Genomic DNA, 24,696 nt, shown 5'->3' with positions numbered 1-24,696 from the left:
TGTTGGAAATGTCCTTCATGGCATAATCTCTTTAGAGTGAGATGACGAATAAATTTAAGATCAACTAATATTTTGCTTAAGTTGGGGGCAAAATTTAGGCCTTTTCTTAAGAGAGGTAGTTCAACCTTACTGACTGTTGGGTAAGGTTGAAAATTTTCATTGCATCACAGTGTCCACCAGTCCACCAAGACTTTGCCTCTTTTTATGTTTATTGCCTTCTTGCTTTCCTCCTTCTGGTTTTTCTATTCTTTTTCTCCTTCTAGTCTCCTCCTTTTTTTTTTTTTTGAGGAAGCCATACCCTTGAGAGGAACCAAGGAGAGGGAGATGAAAAAGTGATATTTACTGGTGGTGAGGATGCTGATACTGGATGGACTATTGCTGGCACTTGTTGTCTTAAATTAAGAAAACAACTATCACAATCCATAAAATACAACAGATGAAGATATTTGCAACAAATAGTTCATACCAAACATGGAGATTCAGCCCTTCTCCAGATGAACAGTGTATATTTATATATGTACTTTTCCCGCAGCAACCAATAGTTCTTTTCCAGAGAGATGCATTTATTCAGATAAAGATATTTGTTACAGATGACAGAAATCCAGCTGAATACTTATAAATATTACAATGAACAACAGCCCTCAAAGTCCCATTCAAGATACAGTTGTGTTCAAAAAAATAGCAGTGTGTTGAAAAAAGTGAATAAAGCTCAACATTCTTCTAATAGCTTTTATTTCCATACACACAAATGCATTGGGAACACTACACATTCGGTTCCAAATCAAAACATGAAGAAAAATATATCAAATTTGTGTTGTTCCTCTAAAAAAAAAAAGTGAATATTAGACTGTTCAAACATTTTTCAGTTTATATAGTGAATATTTGAGTTTGTAAAGAATACAAACACTGCTTTTTTTTTGAAGATTTTGCTTTCCTTTGAATCACTTAATTAATATTTAGTTGTATAAGCACTGTTTTTGAGAACTGCTGTACATCTGTGTTGCATGGCGTCAACCAACTTCTGGCACCTGTGAACAGGTATTCCAGCCCAGGATGATTGGACTACATTCCACAGTTCTTCTCTATTTCTTGGTTTTGCCTCAGAAACTGCATTTTTGATGTCACCCCACAGGTTTTCTATTGGATTAAGATCCGGGGATTGGGCTGGCCACTCCATAACGTCAATCTTGTTCTATAATAATAATACATTTAAATAATATAATCAAACCAAAAACACTGAAATTTGAAATATAGCGCCAAGTTCGCACATCACTGAGCAAAGTCGCAAAAATGTTTTCAGTGTCTGATGACGAATTTCCCCACGAATCATCATGACTCAATTCTGCAAGTGGTTCTAATTTACTATCGCTGTTCTCTAGCCGGTCTAAAACTGCTTTTGACCTAAAGGGAAGCTTTTTGGACGCCATGGATGTTTCTCAGTTTCCAGGCAGAAACAACAGTAAAAATGCAGGCAGGGCGCCGGACAAAGCACTCAGGACAAAATGTATGTGAAATGGTTTGATACAGTAATGTCTTACTATGTGATTTTAGTGTAGTTAGTGAATGTCGCTTTTTGTCATTTTCAAATTTGCCGCCAGTTCTGTCCCCCGTACGTCTCGACGTTGCAGGGAATGGAACCCAGATGACAGATGCTGGCATCCACCAGATGACATTACAGGGGACGCTGCACGAGGGACATCGCGGGAGCGCAGGACAAGGTAAGTGATACTGGGATCCCGGAGCAGCAGTGCATGGTAAGCCCAAGTGTAGCTCGGGGTTACCACTTGCGGTGCTGAAACTTTACCCCGAGATACACTCGGCAATACCGCCAGGGAGGTTAAGTAAAATGACCATTTTGTAGTGTGTGTGTATATATATATATATATATACACAGCTACTCTTTTCTATTCCTTGCTCAAAATGGCTGCCACATGCACCCCCTCCCATTGAGTGAAATGTGTAATTAAGATGGCACCTCCATCCGGGACTACACCCAAAATGATGATGTTTAGATCCTGGACGAAGTTTACCTTATATGGACATGACCAATCAGAAGCTTATGAGTAGTCTAGTGACGCTACGCTCAGATGACCTTTGCACACAGCACTAGCTGCTTGCCCATAAAAACCTCTATGTCTTATCTCAATAAAGGAAGTGTCATTTGTCTGAACATGGCTTCAGTGTGATTCTTCTTGTGCATGCACCATAACCATACAGCGAATCAGGACGAGGGCAGATACTCAGACGATTGGTCTACTCCAAAACAGCTGGCGCCCAATGTGGGGCTCCGGGTTGTAAACCAACGGACAGCCGACCGAGAGGACGCCGAGGTGGACCAACGCGGACGGGACGGAGACTGATTACCTCCGCAGTACAGAAAGACATATTTTGATATCTTACCAGTGCATACCCTGTCTCCGTTGTTGGTCCCTTCTTGTGTCCAATTCGGCTGCCGGCAGTTACCAAAGACAGGTAATAACCTGCCCGGAGCCCAGTTTTATTAGAACCTGTACTTGACTAGCTGCTGCCCAGTTTGTGTTTGTGTGTATGTGTCATCCAGTCTCGGAGAGAGGGAGCAGAGAGAGGGAGGTTTGTTCACAGAGGGGATTTTTGACACAGAAATTATCCTAATCGTGGCAGCGCGGTGTGCGTGCCATGGACGGCGACAGCACAGTGACTCTGTGAAAGGTATTCCTGCTTGAAGTCTCCCTTTCCTCCACGACCAGCTGATATGTCATGTCCTAAATGTGTTTGTGGATTGATGTTTGGTATTCATCAGGGTGGCTGGGGTCTAGCGAAGGTAAAGGAGCTAGGATACAGCCAGGAACTGTTAGGACACCACCCCGATACCCAAAAGACCTGAAATCTTAGTCTTCCGCCTTAACGTCCACTACCCGGTTAAAAGAGGCATAGGGAAGTCGATACAGCAGATAGAGAGAGTCTAAGCGGGAGAGACACAGTGTTGAGAGGTGCCCCTGCCACCAAGAACAGTTAGAGGACTGTGAGGAGAGCGAGTAAAGGGTCTTGGGTTTTTGCTGGGAGGGCCACAGAAGGAAGGAGAAGATGGGACAGAAACTAACTAAACCAGAAAAGGGTGTTTTGGCCTGTGATTTGGTGACAGAGAGGGGGAGGGGCATGTGAAAAAGTTGAGAAAATTGGCAAAGGTATGTGGGATAACTGCAAGTTGCTAAAAGAAAAAAGAGGTGTTTTGGTTGACAACAACCTGTTAAAGACAGCAGAAGCCTGGTATAATGTAGCAAAGGCCATCCACAAAGAAGAATGGATAGAGCAGGAAGTACAACAGGGAGGAAAAACTGTATTTGTATATCACCAGTGTATTAATGAGTGTGAACCGTCATTTGAAATGACCACAGACAGACAGCCGCCACCCTATCATGGCGGTGCTTCCTTCTGGACGTGCACCAAATGTAATGGCCAAAATCCCCAGTGGCGGGACGTGTGTTGTAACTGTGCCGCCCCTCTCACCGAGTCCCACCCAGTGTCAGCCGCCCCATTGTTGCCCATACTTCCGCTTCAGGCCCAACCCACCATGGCACCCTCCATGACCTCTTCCAGTGGCGGCCATCTTGGTACACCCAACCAACACATCAGAAGGCCTACGCACCCTGTAACTTCCCTTTACCCAGTCCTGAGAGCGGACGGTACCTATTATGTGCCACCCGCAGAGCCCCAAAACCCCATCACGCCTAGTCTGGCGGGGCCCGACACCACCCGCAGGTGGAGTTTTAGTTCTCCCAAACGCCGGACCCAGACAAGACGGAAGCGCACACTCACACTCCTATCAAGACCCCCCGGCATCCTCACACCCGTACCAGAGCCACACCGAGGCATCTCCACCCGATCCCTTTGACTCCTACCCCCGGATGGAGAGCAGATTACTTGGAACCCCGTTCCACAAGCCCACCCAATGCCACAGACATCCAGAGTAAAACCTGGGTTAGTAGCCGATGCACCCGTGATGTATGTCACTTTCACTCCATCCCAAGCATCCACCCTAGTGACCACCCTACCAGACCCAGAAAAACAGCCCATGGCCTTCTACCGGAGGGTAGCCCAGATTAAAAAGACCTACTCTGCAGCATGCAGAGACTTGGTCAGCCTGTGTGAAATAAAGGCAGGTGACGTTTACTGGCCAATAATGGAAAAAAGCCTCCAAGACGCAAGGATTGTCGATGACAATACCTTTACTTCCAGTGTGGAGTTCTGGGAACAGCTGCGCGCTTGGGCAAGTGAAAGACTGGCCGAACAGACCCACTAGCTTTCAAGATGTTACCCAAGAGAAGGCCAAGTCGGTGGAAAAGTTCCATACTAGGTTGTCACAAATTTTCTCAGAGCTAGGCTTCAGTATCCATAACAAGGTGCACAGCCAAATGCTGTCATCAGCTTTCGTGGCAGGCATACCGTGTGCTGCCCATAGACACCCTCTTACTAGTGGCAAAAGGCCTGGGGTCCTCCCAGCCCACCAAAAAGGCCACGCCACTCATGGTTGCAGAAACTACCCCATACACACCAAGACCACCAGCAACCTGTTTCAATTGTGGAAAACCGGGGCATTTCAAAAGGGAATGCAGAGCTCCCAGACATCCCAGACGGTTCCCCCCACAAGCACAATGGAACCCAAACCCACAAGGCCAGCAACAACACCACCAAAATCCCGGACCTAGTTCAGAACACCTGGATCTCCTGCGCTAAGCATTGGGCAAGCCTATGTCACCCTCCCCTTTCATGGCAGTGTCTTCAAAGGATCCAAGGGGCCCATTAGTGAAGGTGACCTTACCTATTGAAGGGCACCCAACCACATTTTTAGTCGACACAGGTACAGCCAGAAGTGTAATCAGAACAGAAGACCTGCCCGACCACTCATATCTCTCGGACATCGACATATCCTGTGTGGGAGTAGATGGGACCCCCAGAGCTAGCTCACTGAACCGCCCTCTACAAGTTGGGACATTTCCAGACCTACTAGCTCGGTTTGTTGTCTCCTCTACTTGTCCGTTAAACCTCCTGGGCGCAGATGTACTGTCCAGACTTCAAACTTCCATCATATTTTCCTCAGATGGGACCATCACTGTCTCCTCTCCATTGGGGCTCGAGGACACTTCTGCACTGTGTTCCATTCCCCTGCTAATGGCCCTGGAGGAGTCACCCACTGACACCATCCCTGGCTGTGATGGCCAGGATCCCAAGTTGCCCGTGGTCCACAGGACCTGAAGATATTGGACACCTAAAAGTCCCGCCAGTCATGGTGCAGCTGAAGCCTGGAGCTCCTGACCCCGGAAGCCACACACAATCTGCCACCATCTCAAAGCAGATCAAATCCCTTGTGGCAAATGGGGCCCTTACTCCTTGCACCTCCCCTTGCAATACACCAAGCTGCTTGCCCATAAAAACCTCTATGTCTTATCTCAAGAAAGGAAGTGTCATTTGTCTGAACATGGCTTCAGTGTGATTCTTCTTGTGCATGCACCATAACCATACAGCGAATCAGGACGGGGGCAGATACTCATTAGACGATTGGTCTACTCCAAAACAGTATGTTGTCCAGTAAACAGCCTGGAGCAATTAGTAAACTGAATTACCAAACCAGAAAAATGTATGTTATCTGCCTGCCAATCAGTGTGGCAGAAGGAAAAATATATATATAATTTTTTGTTAACCGTTTCCCGACCGCCCTCTAGCAGAAATACTGCTACAGGGCAGCAACGGTGCGCAAAAATCACATGTATATGTTTTTGTATTTCCGGGTAAGGGGCACGCGAAAAGCCATTTGCGGGGGCGGCTGTCAATCACCCGTCGGCGATTACCCACCAGCGCCCAGTGATTACCGATCACAGATGGGGAGGAGGGCTGCTTTGTTTACCAACAGTCCTCCACCCTGTCGGCTCTGGCACACTGCTCTGGATGGCTGTGCACAACCATCCAAAGCAGTGTGCTCACAGTGAAGCACCCCCCCCCCCCCGCCCATAGGTAACCCCTCATGTTATTCCCGACCTCCTCCACTCTTCCTACCATTCCATCCCCCACAGCTATTTCCTCCTGTACCACTATCCCCCTCCCTCCTAGATTGTAAGCTCCAAGGAGCAGGGCCCTTGAACCCCTGGTGTATCGCATTGTATTGTATTGTGATTGTACTGTCGCATGTTCTGTCTCCCATTGTAATGTACAGCGCTGAGCGAACTGTTGGCGCTTTATAAATACTGTGCAATAATAATGTTAACCCCTTCCTGCCCAGGTCCATTCGTACAATGTCATTGCTTATTTATTTTTAATTTTTTTAGCACTGATCACTGTATTGGTGTCACTGACAGCCCCAGTGACACCAAGTCAATTCCCCCAGTGTCAGAATGCCTGCCACAGTCCCACTATAAGTTGCTGATCGCCACCATTACTAGAAAAAAAAAATATTAAATTCTAATATTTATACTGCCATTTGTAACTTTCACGCAACCCAATTCATTTACACATATTGGGATTTTTTTTTTTTTTAGCAAAGACATGTCCCAGAATACATTTTGGCCTAAATTTATGATTAAATGTGATTTAATTTTTTTTTACTGGACATGTTTAACTGCTTCCGCACCACCCTATAGTAGAAATACTGCTACAGGGGGGCACAGGTGCGCAAAATCACATATATATATATATATATATATATATATATATATACACACACACACACAGACACACGTCATTCGTGCTCCCACGGTTTTCTTGCCCCTCCCAGATAGCATCAGATTGCCCATCAGTACACCAGTAATCACATTTAATCCCTTGATTGCCAGGAACGCGCTCATACACTATTGCTAGTATAGTGTCTGAACGGATCAATATCTTTGATCCGATCAGCACTATACCAGCGTTCACATTAGTATAGAGTCCCCACAACCGCAGCATTAGCAGGATCAGTTCCAGCAGCTGCGTTAAGTCCCTATCCTTACCCCTCCCCCCTAGCAAGGGCCATGTCAGTAGGTCACTATCACTTGATACATTGCACACAAAACTGCAGTGTTCACAGAATCAGGCCTGATCTCTCTCAGGGACTGCTTTAACTGCTACAAAAAACATTACTGGAAAGTGCTGACAGCCAGGTGCTCTTTTTCCCATGAGTCACACTAGGTACTTATAAATTTAGTGGCCAAAATGTCAATGGAAAGGTACTCTAGTGAAGAGGCCTACAGGATTCTGACCATGTTAGATGAGAGCGAAGGGGAAGACTCAAGGACACAATCAGCCTCAGAATACAAACCTGTAGAGAGCAGCAGTACCCTGACAGATAGTTCAGACATACATACGTGAGTGCAGTGTAGCTGGATGAGATTTTTCATCCACAATTTAAAAAAAAAAGCATATATGCTGAAGCATGATGGTTAGATGGCCCCTATGCTTTGGCATATATATTTTATAATATTTTTTGGCACATTTCATGTGTTCCCACCATTAGAAGTGGGTAGATGCAGGGCGGTATATTCTAATGGTGGGCATACCACACACCTTTTTCTGGCAGAAATTTCTTCTCTTCACATGCTGAAAAAGAAAAAAAAAACATAGCATACATACCCGACAAGGACCAGTGACGTACTGGTACATCACTGTACTTTGAGTGGTTATACCAGAATGATGCCTGAAGCTGGCGATCAGCTTTCATGTAAAAGCAATCCTAGTGGCTAATTAGCTGCAGGATTGCTTTTACAAGCAGGAGATGACCCCCCCCATCCCCGCTGCCTTCCACGTCCTTCTCGGGCAGGCCCATGTCATCGGGGAACTTGAGAATGCAGCCGGTGTTTCTGCCAGCTGACCATAGAGCTGACTGGAGACCAGAATGGTGCCAATCATCTCTATAGTCTAAGAAATTGGAAGCTTCAAGCATTTCATCACCTCAGTTTCACAGGATATAAACCGCACCATTTGTAAACTGGGAAAGCATCTGATCACACCGATCTTGGTGAGATTAGATAATGTAAGGGCAGAGGCGATATCTCTGATAGAGCCCAGATTTCTCAAAAAAGAATATGACAATGCCTATTGAAGTTATAGGGGATATTTGCATTCTCTGTGATAGCATTAAAAGTGATAAAAAAAAAAAAAAAAAAAAAAACTATAAAAGCCCCCCACACACACCTGTGTGCATTGACCCTGTGTCAGTATGTAAACAGGCGGTTAAACCATGCATGTGAACGTCAGATCAAGGGCAGTAATTCTAGCACTAGACCTCCTCTGTAAATCTAAAATGGTAGCTTATAAATGCTTTTAAAGCGTTGCCTATGGATATTACAAATGTATGCAGTTTGTTGCCATTGCACGGGGCATGCAGTTTTAAAGCATGTCATGTTTGGTATCTATTTACTCGGCTTAGCATCATCTTTTATACCTTACCAAATAATTGGCCAATATATTGTGTTTTTGTGCATTAAAAGTAAAAAAAAGTGTATTTTTTTCAAAACATTTGTGTTTGAAAAATCACTGCGCGAGTACTATGTGACAAACAATTGCAGCACCCACCATTTTATTCAATAGGGTGTCTGCTTTAAAAAAAAAAATATATAATGTTTGGGCATTCAAAGTAATTTCCTAGAAAAAAAAATACAGATTTTTTTCAGGTGAACAAAAAGTGTAAGAAAAGGCTTGGTCTTCAGGTGGTTAGAGGGAAGGATGTGTGGCATAAACTTCTAATGCTGGGCATAAAATGCCCCCAACCTCCAAAACAAGTCCTTTTTGGAAAGTAGACACCCCACACTATTTGCTGAGAGGCATGTTGAGTCAATAGAATGAATTTTGTGTAAAGAAATTTTTTTTTTCGTCCTTTTCCAAAAACTTGCAGTAAAAAAAATAGTCACTTAAATGATTTATTTCTCAGACATGCCATGGGTATATGTGGAATTACTACCCAAAATACATTCTGTTACTTCTCCCAAGTATGGGGGTACCACATGTGAGAGACGTTTTGGCAGTCTAGCCAAGTACAGGACCCCAAAATTCAATAAGCACCTTCAGGCTTTTAAAGGGCTTTATTTCCTCATTACACTTACTGACCCTATCACAGTTTTGGAGGCCCTGAAATGCCAAGATAGCACCAACCCCCCCCCCTCCCCCCAATGACACCTTTTTGGAAAGTTGACACCCAAAGGAATTTGATAAGAAGTGTGGTGCGTATTTTGCAGATCTCATTTGCTGCCGCAAGTTTTTGGAAAAATAAAAAAAGAAAAGAAAAAATGTATTTTGTTTTCTTTCTTCAATTTCAAAACCTTATCAGAAAAAAATGAGATCTGCAAAATACTCACCATGCATCTTTAAATTCCTTGGGGTGTCTATTTTCCAAAAAGGGGTCATTTGGGGGGTAAGGTTTGGAGCTATTCTGGCATTTCAGGGCCTCCAAAACTGTGATAGGCAGCAAGGAAGTAAAATGAGGAAGTTGCGCACCTTCAGCCTTTCAAAGTGGTCATTGGATTTCAGGCTCCTGTATGTGGCTAGGCTCCTAAAAAGTCTCACACGTGTGGTTTCCCCATACTCGGTAGAAGTAGCAGAATGTATTTTGGAGTGTAATTCCACATATACCCATGGCTTGTGTGAGCAATATATCATTTAAGTGACAACTTTGTGTAAAAAAAAAAAAAATATGTTTTCGTCATTTTCCAAAAACTTGTGGAAAAAAAATAATCTTCCATGGACTCAATATGCCTCTCAGCAGATAGTTTAGGGTGTCTACATTCTGAAAAGAGGTAATTTTGGGGTGTTTCTGACTGCCTATTACATTTTTTAGGTGCTAAAATACCAGGATAGTACAAAGTAAAAGCTGTGTAAATTTCATTTCTATACCATTGTTTGTAGATGCTATAACTTTCACCCAAAGCAATAAATATATACTTATCAGGATTTTTTTTTTTACCAAAAATGTAGCAGAATACATTTTGGCCTAAATTTATGATTAACTGAGTTTACTGTATATTTTTATAGCCAAAAGTAAAAAATATTTTTTTTTCAAAATTTTCATTTTTTTTGTTTATAGCGCGAAAAATAAAAACTTTGTTTGGGTACAGCATTGCATGACCGCGCAATTACCAGTTGAAATAGTGCAGTGCCAAATCGCAAAAAAGGAAGGGGGGTAAATCCTCAGGAGGGCAATTGGTTAAATATATATATACTGTGTATGTATGTATATATATATATATATATATATATATATATATATATATATATATATATATATATATACACACAGTTGCAAGAAAAAGTATGTGAACCCCTTGGGATTACGTGGAGTTTTGCATGAATTGGGCATAAAATGTACTCTGAACGTCATCTAAGTCACAACAATAGAAGAACACAGTCTGCTGAACATAATACTACACAAACATTAGATGTTGCCATGGTTTAATTGCACATAACATGTAAACATTCACAGTGCAGGGAGGATAAAGTATGTGAACCTTTGGACTTTATAACTGGTTGACCCTCCTTTGGCAGCAATAACCTCAACCAAACGTTTCCTGTAGTTACAGGTCAGACCTGCACAACGATCTGGAGTAATTTTGGACCACTCCTCTTCACAAAACTGTTTCAGTGTAGCAATATTCTTGGGATGTCTGGTGTGAATCACTCTCTTAAGGTCATGCCACAGCATTTCAATCGGGTTGAGGTCAGGACTCTGACTGGGCCACTCCAGAAGGCGTATTCTGTGCTGTTGCAGCCATTGTTTTGTTGAATTACTTGTATGCTTTGGGTCATTGTCCTGTTGCATCACCCATCCTCTGCGGAGCTTCAGTTGGCGGACAGATGGTCGTACGTTTTCCTGCAAAATGTCTTGATAAACTCTGGAATTCATTTTCCCATCAATGACAACAATCCGTCCAGGCCCAAACCGTGATGCTCCCTCCGCCATGTTTTACAGTGGGGATGAGGTTTTGATGTTAGTGTGCTGTGCCTTTTTTTCTCCACACATAGTGTGTGTTCTTCCCAAACAACTCAATCTTGGTTTCATCTGTCCACAGTATATTTTGCCAGTAGTGCTGTGGAACATCCAGGTGCTCTTTTGCAAACTTCAAACGTGCTGCAATATTCTTTTTGGACAGCAATGGCTTCCTCCGTGGTGTCCTCCCATGTACTCCATTCTTGTTTAATGTTTTCCTTATTGTAGATGTGTCAACAAAAATTTTAGCATGTGCCAGAGATTTCTGTAGGTCTTTAGCTGACACTCTGGGATTCTTCTTTACCTCATGCAGCATTCTGCGCTGTGCTCTTGCAGTCATTTTTACAGGACGACCACGCCAAGGGAGAGTAGCAACAGTGCTAAACTTTCTCCATTTGTAGACAGTCTGTCTTACCGTGGACACATGAACATCAAGGCTTTTGGAGATACTTTTGTAACCCTTTCCAGCTTCATGCAAGTCAACAATTCTTGATCGTAGGTCTTCTGAGAGCTCTTTTCTGCGAGGCATGGTTCACATCAGACAGTGCTTCTTGAAACCAGTAAACCCAAAACAGGTGTGTGTTTTTTAAGGGCAGGACAGCTGTCAGCAACACATCCAATATCACACTGATTGGAGTCAAGGTTGGCTCACTCCTGGCTCCAATTAGCTCTGGGAGAAGTCATTAAGCTAGGGCCTCACATACTTTTTCCTCCGTGCACTGTGAATGTTTACATGTTATGTGCAATTAAACCATGGCAACATCTAATGTTTGTGTAGTATTATGTTCAGCAGACTGTGTTCTTCTATTGTTGTGACTTAGATGACGTTCAGAGCACATTTTATGCCCAATTCATGCAAAACTCCACGTAATCCCTAGGGGTTCACATACTTTTTCTTGCAACTGTATATAGATATATATACACACACACACACACACACACACACACACACACACACACACACACACATACAGTTGTGTTCAAAATAATAGCAGCCAGACATCACTAACCTGATCAATCACTGTTTTTGGTAGAAATGATATTTCTACATGGCAAATAATTTACTAGCAGGTGTAGTAGAGTAATACAAATCCAACAGACCCAACCGTCTTGACATGCATGCTGCTGATTCTGTGTAATTGAATCACTAATTGAAAGGGGCATGTTCAAAATAATAGCAGTGTGGAGTTCTATTAGTGAGGTCATTCATTCTTTGAAAAACAGGTGGCAATTATTGCCCTTATTTAAGGGAGGAAGGCAGCAAATGTTGTACATGCTGGTTACAGTGCATTTCTCTCTGAAATGCTGAGGAAAATGTTTTTTCCAGACATTGTTCAGAAGAACAGCGTACCTTGATTAAAAAGTTGATTGGAGAGGGGAAAACATATAAAGAAGTGAAGAAAATGATAGGCTGCTCAGCTAAAATGATCACAAATGCTTTAAAATGGCAACCAAAACCTGAAAGACGTGGAAGAAAGCGAAAAACTACCATTCGAATGGATAGAATAGCCAAAATGGCAAGGACTCAGCCAACAATCAGCTCCAGGAAGACCAAAGAAGGTCTAAAGTTACCTGTGAGTACTGTTACAATTAGAAGATGCCTATGTGAAGCCAAGCTATCTGCAAGAAGCCCCCCGCAAAGTCCCACTGTTGAAAAAAAGACATGTGCTGAAGAGGTTACAATTTGCCAAAGAGCACATTGACTGGCCTAAAGAGAAATGGCGCAACATTTTGTGGACTGATGAAAGTAAGATTGTTCTTTTTGGGTCTAGTGGCCGGAGACAGTTTGTCAGACGACCCCCAAACACTGAATTCAAGCCACAGTACACTGTGAAGACAGTGAAGCATGGTTGCGCAAGCATCATGATATGGGGATGTTTCTCATACTACGGTGTTGGGCCTATTTATCGCATACCAGGGATCATGGATCAGTTTGAATACAGCAGAATACTTGAAGAGCTCATGCTGCCTTATGCTGAAGAGGAAATGCCCTTGAAATGGGTGTTCCAACAAGACAACGACCCCAAACACAACAGTAAACGTGCAACGTCTTGGTTCCAGACCAACAAGATTGACGTTATGGAGTGGCCAGCCCAATCCCCGAAATTTTACTCCAATAGAAAACTTGTGGGGTGACATCAAAAATGCAGTTTCTGAGGCAAAACCAACAAATAGAGAACTGTGGAATGTAGTCCAATCATCTTGGGCTGGAATACCTGTTCACAGGTGCCAGACATTGGTTGACTCCATGCAACACAGATGTACAGTAGTTCTCAGAAACAGTGCTTATACAACTAAATATTCATTAAGTGATTCAAAGGAAAGCAAAATTTTAAAAAAAATTTCAGTTTATATAGTGAATGTTTGCGTTTGTAAAGAAGAATACAAACACTGCTATTTTTTTTGAACAGTCTAATATTCACTTTTCTTCAATTTTTTTTTAGAGGAGCAACACAAATTTGATATATTTTTCTTCATGTTTTGATTTGGAATAGAATGTGTGTGTTCCCAATGCATTTGTGTGTATGGAAATAAAAGCTATTAGAAGGATTTTGAGCTTTATTCACTTTTTTCAACACACTGCTATTATTTTGAACACAACTGTACACACACACACACACACACACACACACACATATATATATATATATATATATATATATATATATATATATATATATATATACACACATACATACACATACACACATTTTTTTTTTTTTTAGCAGTTTTCTGCAGCTTCTCTTTAAAAGGCCTCAACGTTAAATCCATTCTTTTTCCAAGCACAGCTACTTGGAAATAGAGATGCTATTTTTAAAATAAAGATAAGTGTACAAAATATTAGTTTGCTTTTAACAGATCACTAAAAGCATGTAACAAGCATGTGTATGTGGTTATACATAACAGAAATGTTTAGGCTAGCCATTTTATACATTGGTAATTTACACAGCATTGGTACAATTCTTTTGCAAAATTTATTATACAAAAACTTTACAAGCGATATTTATAATGTACAGACATACAACTTTTCTGTTTCTGCTTTGCAGACTACAAAAAATATATATATTAAAAAAAAAAGTCAGATAATTGATTTTTATCTACATAACAAAGTGCAAACTAATAAATGGATGAAGGCACTTCCTTCCGTAAGTGCAAAGAGACACTTTGCACCTCAAAGATGGCATTATACCAAGTCACTTTATGTGTCCACACATAGATTCCAATTCCTGTATACAGCATGCAACTGCTGGTGGGATGTCATTTTTTGCAGACTCCTTCCAGGCTTGTAGTGTCTTGCATATTGCAGCTGGATCACTTGGCGCTAAGTCAAAAAGCATGTACACACAGGCCAATTGCACTCCCCAAGGCATACCTGCATAATACAGAAATAAGAAATACAAATCATAAGTATTTCACAACTGCCCAAATAATGTCACAGAGTATAAGTAAAGCCGACATCAAGTGCCCACTAAGCCCATGCCAGTTTATTTTTAATACGGATTTAAAAGGATACGTTCACCTTCAGGAACAGGTTACATGTTCCACCCGTTTCTAGGAACATGTTCCCGCTTCTGCAGCTCTCCCCCCGAGATAGTAGGCTGCGGTACTTGTCTCACTGTCACAATTTGGAAAGAGCGCAGCCGTGACGGGCTTCGCCACACGGCCGCTTCACTAATTCACAGACATCTGTTAATGAATAGACTACAAGTACTGACAGCCTTTGCAGCTGACGGATTGTAGTTCTCAAACTATGAGGGCACTGGTGAGATTCCTCATAGTTCATTGATTCTTGCTGGACTAAAATAACTGCCTGCCCATATCGGATGTACGGGAAAACAGCTACACTGACAGTCTGCAGGAGTATGGCATTGCAGTCGTGATCTGCTAATCGCAGGTGCAATGCTTTCCAGGCTCCTAGCAACTGTTGCTAGGGTATAGGACTTCTAGAATTTGTAACCATTTCTACCATGACTGTTTACTTTTCTTGTTAAGGGAGATGATTTATAACTGTTGGGGAACACCGTTTTCATTCCTTAATGTCTGGTGGCAGGTTTGCTTTATTTTTTAAGCTCAGTAAATCATTACATTTGTTTAAATAGTGCACTAGTTGTTCAGTAAGCTTAGCAACGACCACATTTTTTTCTACAGTAATGGAATATCTTTAATAGGTATGAGGTACAGGCACCCTGAAGTGACTGCACATACCCAAGTGCAGCTTTCAGTGTACCCTGCTTTACCTGAATATCCAAGCCTTTCCGACAGACAAAGCTTCAGCATTCCTGATTAACTCAAAATTTCCTTTGATTGCCCTCAGTCTCCTTCAAATTCCTTTTTGTTTTTTGCTGCTGTGATTTGACTTTTTGCTCATTATCTATGGGTCCACTGTATAAACAGTTGCAAGAAAAAGTATGTGAACCCCTTGGGATTACGTGGAGTTTTGCATGAATTGGGCATAAAATGTGCTCTGAACGTCATCTAAGTCACAACAATAGAAGAACACAGTCTGCTGAACATAATACTACACAAACATTAGATGTTACCATGGTTTAATAGCACATAACATGTAAACATTCACAGTGCAGGGATATATGAACCTTTGGACTTAACTGGTTGACTTAAAAGGTTCAAAATATGTGAACCTTTGGACTTAACTGGTTGACCCTCCTTTGGCAGCAATAACCTCAACCAAACGTTTCCTGTAGTTGCAGATCAGAGCTGTACAACGATCTGGAGTAATTTTGGACCACTCCTCTTCACAAAACTGTTTCAGTGTAGCAATATTCTTGGGATGTCTGGTGTGAATCGCTCTTTTAAGGTCATGTCACAGCATTTCAATCGGGTTGAGGTCAGGACTCTGACTGGGCCACTCCAGAAGGCGTATTCTGTGCTGTTGCAGCCATTGTTTTGTGGAATTACTTGTATGCTTTGGGTCATTGTCCTGTTCCATCACCCATCCTCTGCGGAGCTTCAGTTGGCGGACAGATGGTCGTACGTTTTCCTGCAAAATGTCTTGATAAACTCTGGAATTCATTTTCCCATCAATGACAACAATCCGTCCAGGCCCCGAGGCAGCAAAGCAGCCCCAAACCATGATGCTCCCTCCGCCATGTTTTACAGTGGGGTTTGAGGTTTTGATGTTGGTGTGCTGTGCCTTTTTTTCTCCACACATAGTGTTGTGTGTTCTTCCCAAACAACTCAATCTTGGTTTCATCTGTCCACAGTATATTTTGCCAGTAGTGCTGTGGAACATCCAAGTGCTCTTTTGCAAACTTCAAACGTGCTGCAATATTCTTTTTGGACAGCAATGGCTTCCTCCGTGGTGTCCTCCCATGTACTCCATTCTTGTTTAATGTTTTCCTTATTGTAGATGTGTCAACAAAAATGTTAGCATGTGCCAGAGATTTCTGTAGGTCTTTAGCTGACACTCTGGGATTCTTCTTTACCTCATGCAGCATTCTGCACTGTGCTCTTGCAGTCATTTTTACAGGATGACCACGCCTAGGGAGAGTAGCAACAGTGCTAAACTTTCTCCATTTGTAGACAGTCTGTCTTACCGTGGACACATGAACATGAACATCAAGGCTTTTGGAGATACTTTTGTAACCCTTTCCAGCTTCATGCAAGTCAACAATTCTTGATCGTAGGTCTTCTGAGAGCTCTTTTCTGCGAGGCATGGTTCACATCAGACAGTGCTTCTTGAAACCAGTAAACCCAAAACAGGTGTGTGTTTTTTAAGGGCAGGACAGCTGTCAGCAACACATCCAATATCATCACACTGATTGGAGTCAAGGTTGGCTCACTCCTGGCTCCAATTAGCTCTGGGAGAAGTCATTAAGCTAGGGCCTCACATACTTTTTCCTCCCTGCACTGTGAATGTTTACATGTTATGTGCAATTAAACCAGTAGTAGTATTAGTATGTGTAGTATTATGTTCAGCAGACTGTGTTCTTCTATTGTTGTGACTTAGATGACGGTGAGAGCACATTTTATGCCCAATTCATGCAAAACTCCACGTAATCCCAAGGGGTTCACATACTTTTTCTTGCAACTGTAGGAATGTAACAACCCTCCCTTACTCCCAAGATTAACTATGGACTATGGAATTTGTAGCGTGCATACAACAGCACACACGACTAACGCACACAGATTGTTCTAAACAAACGGAAAAAAAACAAAAAAAACAATGGGCTATTAGGTAATGGATGTGTATGGATTGTTTTAGAGAACACTCCCCCCCCCCCATTCATATTTATTAAAAAAATTTTAAATTTACAAAAGTCCAAAAAGAATAAAGTACAAAAAACGGCAAGCAGATCTTAATATACAGTAGCAAACATACAACATTGCAGTACCATCATGTTGTGCGTCCAGCACTCTGTACAAGTATAGGGATAGAACAAGTATTGCCATAAAACAAAACTTTAAAAGATCATCACTACATTCTCCAAACTTACATTTCGTCTATTAAATATAAAACCTGTGATTGCATAATAAGAAACCACATAATGCCCCTAGCGCCATCAGAAGAGATAAGTCAAAAACATGAACCTTGTTATATCCGATACCATATATAGACACACTGTCAGACAATAACTTCACCCTTTCATGTATCCCTGGCACTTCTTACTGGTTTCAGCATTGAAGAATTTGTAAGTAGTAGTACTAATAGTAGGGTCAGAGGAGCTAATCCTGGTACCTGCAGCCAGGGGTCCCATAGCTTATTAAATTTGTGAGGGGTACCTCGCTGAAGCAAGATTCGCCACTCCTTGAGCAGAGTGATATTAACCTCTTCACACTGAGCACACGCAAATGTGCGGCCTCTTGGCGTCTTGGCCTTGACGCTGAGCGGCCGCACATTTGCGTGCAATTAAAAAAACATATGTGCTGAGATGTCCGGTACTCACGGAAAGGTCCCGATCTCTTGCGATTGGGCCCTTTCCCGATCACGTGACCACCGTGACAGTGAATCACGGTGGTCACATGACCCTAAAACCCCACCTGCCCCCCGGCTTCTGAAACTCTTAAAGGGTCAGGAGGCGCCGGCGCCAAGGGGCTAACCTCCAGAGCTCGAGAATTGGAGGAGAAGGGGAGATCCACTTCAATAAAATACATTTGTGGGCTTGAAAAATTAGTCTGGAGACAGAAGTCTGGGCATAGGGGGGCTCCTCATCTAAGAATCCGAGTATGCAAGTTAATGCGTCATTATGTAGTTGTGTCTGAAATGTTTGATTAATGATATTGACTATATCATGCCTATATCTAACTAGTTTTGGGCATTTCCAGAGCATGTGGAGGCGGTCCGCAGGGGAACCTCCACATCTAGAGCAGTCTGGAGTCTCCCTACAATGCCATTGATACAGCTTATGTGGTGTTCAGTAGACTCTGTGTATAATGAAAAGCTGGAACAACCTTTGAAATGGGGAAAGGGACACCAGGGTAACCTGTTCCAGAATAGCCTGCCAAATCTTCCCATCTAGGGAATCAATATCCTTAGCCCACTCTGACCTACCATAGAGCTGAATATTTCCAAGGGTATTGTGCAATAAAGATTGGTATAAAGATGAGATAAGTCCCCTCTTGTTGGTAGAAGCTAGCTGATCTATAAGCGGGGCTAGAAAAAAAAAATACACTTTTTTTGTAACTGATAGTTGCACTTTGTTGGAGGCACAAACTGTTTAGTATAAATATTTAAACTCAAAATTATCAGCACCAACATGATAGAATCCTGTAGTTATTATACTTAAGTATATTAAATTATTTTTCTTCTAAAATTTCCTTTTTACCATCGGTGTTTCTGTGTTAAAAAAAAGCTAAAAAATAAATGAAAAAAAAAATTACATAAAGGATTTTACTAATACCACAGGTGTTTAAAGATAGTCTGCCTAGCTTATATAGACAGGGTGTGCCTACGCTGGAGAAACTGATAAAATCTCTGAGGTGGAAGGCCAAATTCCCTTTGTATGTCTTGGAATGATTTCAACTGATCATTAATGAATAAATGATGGAGAAAGAGAATGCTCGCAGCATACCATCCTTCAAAGCCTGCAACTTCTGTAATTTGGCCAACCACCACTTTTCCTACAGGGGCAAGTAACAAGTCCTTCCCTCATATCTCATGATCCTCTTCATTTCCCAGAAAGGAAAGTGGTTACTTAAACATCCACGCGGAGTAATGTAAGCTAAGTAATTACAGAAAATACTTTATTTTGATCACATAGATCATAGGGAGGTTGAACACAGGCACAGTGAACATATCAAACGAAATAAAATCATTTAAAAGCACTAAGCGTCTTCATTTCTGGGTAATTAGGGCACATAGGGAACCATATAAGGCAATAGAATTATCTCGCATAGTTCTCTTAAGTTTACATATAGTCCAGTCTTGTATTTGATTTAGCCATGTAGTCTTCAGACACATTCTTGGTATAGGCCAGGATATGTAGAGTAGCTTCCTGGTGAGTAGAGACTATAACACAAAAAGATGGCAGTCAAAAACTATAAATAACGTATATATCACACCAACTCTACCCCATAGACATGAACTGTTACTCCAATTACCTTCTCCGTAATTTCGCTGTCATACCAGCATGATGAGTGTGGAGACTTCCTGGGTAACCACCCCAAGTGAAAAAAGATCCACAATAACAAGTGATTCTAAGGATATATATAAAATATATAGATCATAAATAACAGGCAGGGTCCCTGAATAAACACAAAAAAATATATGTGTATGAGGTATATATTACCATCAATGATGATCAAGAAGACTTCACGTCGACTTGAAATAAGATCAGGTCCTTTCTGCTTGTTTAGTTGTATATATATGGATGGGAGGCCAGGTAGTCTCAGAGCAACAAAACTTCAAAGAAAAAATAGTATATATATATATATATATATATATATATATATATATATATATATATATATATATATCGCAGGCAATATATACCTGAAGCTGTATACCCACTAGGGGGTTTTCCAAAAATTACTCAAGTTGAGATAGCAGAGCGGTTCCTAAAGGGTATCACCATGTCACAGTGTGTCGCACATGTGTGACATAGGATACATATATTCCTCCACAGAGGATTTCCAAAAAATTCCCTGAAACTGCAGGGGTACTGGGCACATATAGCATTCCATAAACTTTCCTATAGGATTATAGGCCTTAACCAGCGACTACCCGCTATCTTAGCCAAATAGGCAAAAAAAATTACTTGCCACCGGTGGAAGATATGCTCTATTTTGTATTGCCGCAAGCGGACTGCTGGAAAGGTAGCCCTTAAGGTAGTTTTATCGGAGCCTCGTGCCTTCTTAACATGGATCTGGAGCAAACGCCGCTCCTTCCCTCCTCGTGGGCACCGCACCCTATGAAGACGCCGAGCGTAGTGACGTCATTACGTTGACGCGTTTCGTCCGCCAATCACCGCGGACTTCGTCAGAACTGGGAGGGGACTTCATTTCCATTGTCTTATATAGTACACTAATTGCATATAGAGAAATCTCCATGTCGCCCTCTTGTGTTGAAAAGATATCACTACATTAAAAAATCCAAAGTGAATTTAAAACATATAATGACTACTGACATTGCTTAGAAAAGCCTTGTTTTACAATAGAAAGACATTCTTTATTGAGAGTAAAAGTAAGGGACAAAATAGTTCCAAATCCAGGGACAAAGGAAAGAAGGAAGAGGAAACAGGGGGACCCGCAGGGCAAAGCGAAGACCACATCATAATACTATCTTTTTAATATTTTAAATAGTACCGAGATCGGGTTTGAGGCCAGATAGAGCCTAGGGCTGATTCGATTTCCCATCTATTCCCATAGGGGCCTTAATATCGGGGATATATTATATAATAACAGAGGGAATCCGTATTTTCCTAGTTTGAGAGTAACCGTATGATCATAGTAGTATAGGAAAGAATATATATATAGTGTTTCAATCATTTATTTCAGAAAGACTTTAAAGTTAAGTTCTGTATTCAATCCATAGGGGGCAAGTGCACCCAAAGTATATATCCAGAACTTTTCTTTTTGAAGGAGGACTTTATCAAAGTCACCCCGTCTAGCTGAGATATTCAGCAAGAAGATCCCTTTAACTTTCAGGCCTTCTGTTCTTCCCCCATGTACTTCTTTAAAAGTGTTGTGCCAGGGGATTTTCTTTCTCACCCTTCCCTACATTCCTATTCTCATTTCTAATGTCTCTCAGGTGTTCGCCAATCCTAGTTCTAAGATTTCTTTTAGTTTTTCCTATGTACATTTTCTTACAGGGACATTCTATCATGTATGTAACTCTATTGCTGGAGCAGTTGATAAAGCTACGTATCTGAAATTCCCGTGAATTATCCTTATTGGAAAATAGATTAGTCTTATGTACATATGGGCAGATTTGACAATGACCACATGGAAACATACCTCTCATGCGTTTCTTCCTAGTCAACCAGTTAGTTTGTGGAGTCCTCTGAAACTCTGACTGTACTAGTATATCATTTAAGTTCTGAGCCCTTTTTGCTACCATTTGTGGACTCTCCCCTACAATTCTCGCTATCTGTGGATTTTGTGTTAGTAGGTGCCAGTGAGAATTCAGAGCATTCCTAACATCACTCCATTGTTGTCCAAATTTGGTTATGAATCTTATAGGTTGATTCAGAATGTCTTTCTATTGTAAAACAAGGCTTTTCTAAGCAATGTCAGTAGTCATTATATGTTTTTAAATTCACTTTGGATTTTTTAATGTAGTGATATCTTTTCAACACAAGAGGGCGACATGGAGATTTCTCTATATGCAATTAGTGTACTATATAAGGCAATGGAAATGAAGTCCCCTCCCAGTTCTGACGAAGTCCGCGGTGATTGGCGGACGAAACGCGTCAACGTAATGACGTCACTACGCTCGGCGTCTTCATAGGGTGCGGTGCCCACGAGGAGGGAAGGAGCGGCGTTTGCTCCAGATCCATGTTAAGAAGGCACGAGGCTCCGATAAAACTACCTTAAGGGCTACCTTTCCAGCAGTCCGCTTGCGGCAATACAAAATAGAGCATATCTTCCACCGGTGGCAAGTAATTTTTTTTGCCTATTTGGCTAAGATAGCGGGTAGTCGCTGGTTAAGGCCTATAATCCTATAGGAAAGTTTATGGAATGCTATATGTGCCCAGTACCCCTGCAGTTTCAGGGAATTTTTTGGAAATCCTCTGTGGAGGAATATATGTATCCTATGTCACACATGTGCGACACACTGTGACATGGTGATACCCTTTAGGAACCGCTCTGCTATCTCAACTTGAGTAATTTTTGGAAAACCCCCTAGTGGGTATACAGCTTCAGGTATATATTGCCTGCGATATATATATATATATATATATATACTATTTTTTCTTTGAAGTTTTGTTGCTCTGAGACTACCTGGCCTCCCATCCATATATATACAACTAAACAAGCAGAAAGGACCTGATCTTATTTCAAGTCGACGTGAAGTCTTCTTGATCATCATTGATGGTAATATATACCTCATACACATATATTTTTTTGTGTTTATTCAGGGACCCTGCCTGTTATTTATGATCTATATATTTTATATATATCCTTAGAATCACTTGTTATTGTGGATCTTTTTTCACTTGGGGTGGTTACCCAGGAAGTCTCCACACTCATCATGCTGGTATGACAGCGAAATTACGGAGAAGGTAATTGGAGTAACAGTTCATGTCTATGGGGTAGAGTTGGTGTGATATATACGTTATTTATAGTTTTTGACTGCCATCTTTTTGTGTTATAGTCTCTACTCACCAGGAAGCTACTCTACATATCCTGGCCTATACCAAGAATGTGTCTGAAGACTACATGGCTAAATCAAATACAAGACTGGACTATATGTAAACTTAAGAGAACTATGCGAGATAATTCTATTGCCTTATATGGTTCCCTATGTGCCCTAATTACCCAGAAATGAAGACGCTTAGTGCTTTTAAATGATTTTATTTCGTTTGATATGTTCACTGTGCCTCTGTTCAACCCCCCTATGATCTATGTGATCAAAATAAAGTATTTTCTGTAATTACTTAGCTTACATTACTCCGCGTGGATGTTTAAGTTACCACTTTCCTTTCTGGGTGGTGTTGCTCTTGTCACACTACCATATTTTTTATTACGCAATCCTCGGTTTATTAATCCACACTTCTATAATAAGTGAGAGGGAGATAGTATTATGACACAAGTACTTGTGTTATTATTGGTGGCTTTTCTCTGCTGTTGTTTTTTGTGATATCCTCTTCATTTCCACCCATACTTTATCTCATGATCCTCTTCATTTCCTCCCATACTTTAAGCATAAGAACTAATGTAGGATATCGGGAGTCATTCATCATCTCCCTGCTTCCAGCTGAGCCATTAAATATCCGCCCTAGACAAAAGTATGGCTTTGTATAGGGTCTCTTATGTTAGTAGCATCTCAGCCGGAAAAGGGCTATAGCTGAGCTGCAAGAAAATATAGTCTCGCCAAAATAACGGACAGGCCTCCACTATCTTTAGATAATTGCAAAATAAAATTGGTAAGCAAATTCTTGGCTTCTTACTCCAGATTAGAGCATTATGCAACACAAAGTAATTGTGGGGACAAAATAATTTTAATAGGATTTGACCAACCTACAACGATAGGGGGAGTTCACTCCATGATTTAATTTTCAGTTTAAATTTAGCCAGTAGGGGCTGTAAATTGTAACATATGTAATCCTTAATATCGGAATGGACCCAAACTTCCAGGGGGGCAACATTATATTTTGCGAGTCTAAGGGAAGTAATACAGACATGTCCAAATTTATCACAAATTCAGAAAAGGATCCAAATCTCATTATAGTGGACATAAGAGCAGACAGTGATGAGACCATGTCTTCCAGAAACAATAGTGCGTCGTCAGCATATAGGGCAAGCTTGTCCTCCCTGTCTACCGTTCTAAAGCCAAAAATGGATGGCGACTGACAAACAATCTCAGCAAGAGGATCTATCGCCAAAGCGACGAGGAGAGTGGACAACCCTGCCGTGTGCCCCTTTACAGAGAAACGGAGGCAGACTGAGAACCCTTAATCAACATTGTAGCCTGGGGTGCAGAGTATAATAAGTTCACCCAGCCTATAAATTTAGCCCCCAGACTAAAGAGGTTCAGTACCTTCCAAAGATAGAGCCACTCCACACTATCCAATGATAGAATGGCCCTATCTCCCATATTATCTGAGGGTAATTGCAGATTTAAGAAAAGTCTGCGTATTTTGATGGCAGTTGAGCGGGTGGGTATAAACCCCAATTAGTCAGGGTGCACCAATTTCTGCATAACTTTACTAAGTATATTAGCCATTACCGTAGCTAATAATTTAACATCAAAGTTTAAAAGAGAGCTCGAATGACAGGATTCCGGAAGAAAGTTGTCCTTTCCCAAGATAATGCCTGCCATATTCATGGAATCAGAAAGTTGATGAAGTTCATAGGCCAAGTTCAATATTGCCAACAACTCTGGTAGCAAAACTTCCCCAAACGTCTTGTATATCTCAGATGGGAGGCCATCCAGGCCTGATGCTTTATTAGTGGGAGCCACACATGCCACTGCGGTCTTCTAAAGTGATAGGGGAGTTTAATAGTTTTCCATCCGCAGCCATCGAACTGGCACCGAAGGGGGCTCAAGAAATCAATCAAGTGTTGCTCAGGGTATTAGACTGGCTGAAAAAAAGACAAAAGTCAATCCAGTTCAACCATTAAAAAAAAACTGTTGATCCAGAGGGAGGCAA

The 24,696-nt window shown here is 41.6% G+C and overlaps 1 protein-coding gene across 5 annotated transcripts in view; it reads right to left on the bottom strand.

Moving 5' to 3' along the window:
* Window positions 1-542: 542 nt before the first annotated feature.
* Window positions 543-24,696, bottom strand: part of ICE1 (interactor of little elongation complex ELL subunit 1) — a 304,724-nt gene continuing 280,570 nt past the window's right edge. For 4 of the 5 annotated variants that reach the window (XM_089681035.1, XM_089681033.1, XM_089681037.1 and 1 more), the window contains one exon: window positions 13,881-14,297. In XM_089681035.1, the coding sequence (XP_089537161.1) occupies window positions 14,119-14,297 (179 nt within the window). In that variant the 3' untranslated portion in view covers window positions 13,881-14,118. Of the gene's footprint in view, window positions 1,193-13,880; window positions 14,298-24,696 lie in introns of those variants that run through there. The other variant, XM_089681038.1, reaches the window with a different exon arrangement.

Source organism: Staurois parvus, unplaced genomic scaffold (assembly GCF_062004578.1).
Source record: "Staurois parvus isolate SC_StPar_1 unplaced genomic scaffold, SC_StPar_1.0 ptg000257l, whole genome shotgun sequence".
NCBI lineage: Eukaryota > Metazoa > Chordata > Amphibia > Anura > Ranidae > Staurois > Staurois parvus.
The sequence above is the reverse complement of the archived record's forward strand: the minus strand, read 5'-3'. Positions and strand labels throughout refer to the sequence as shown.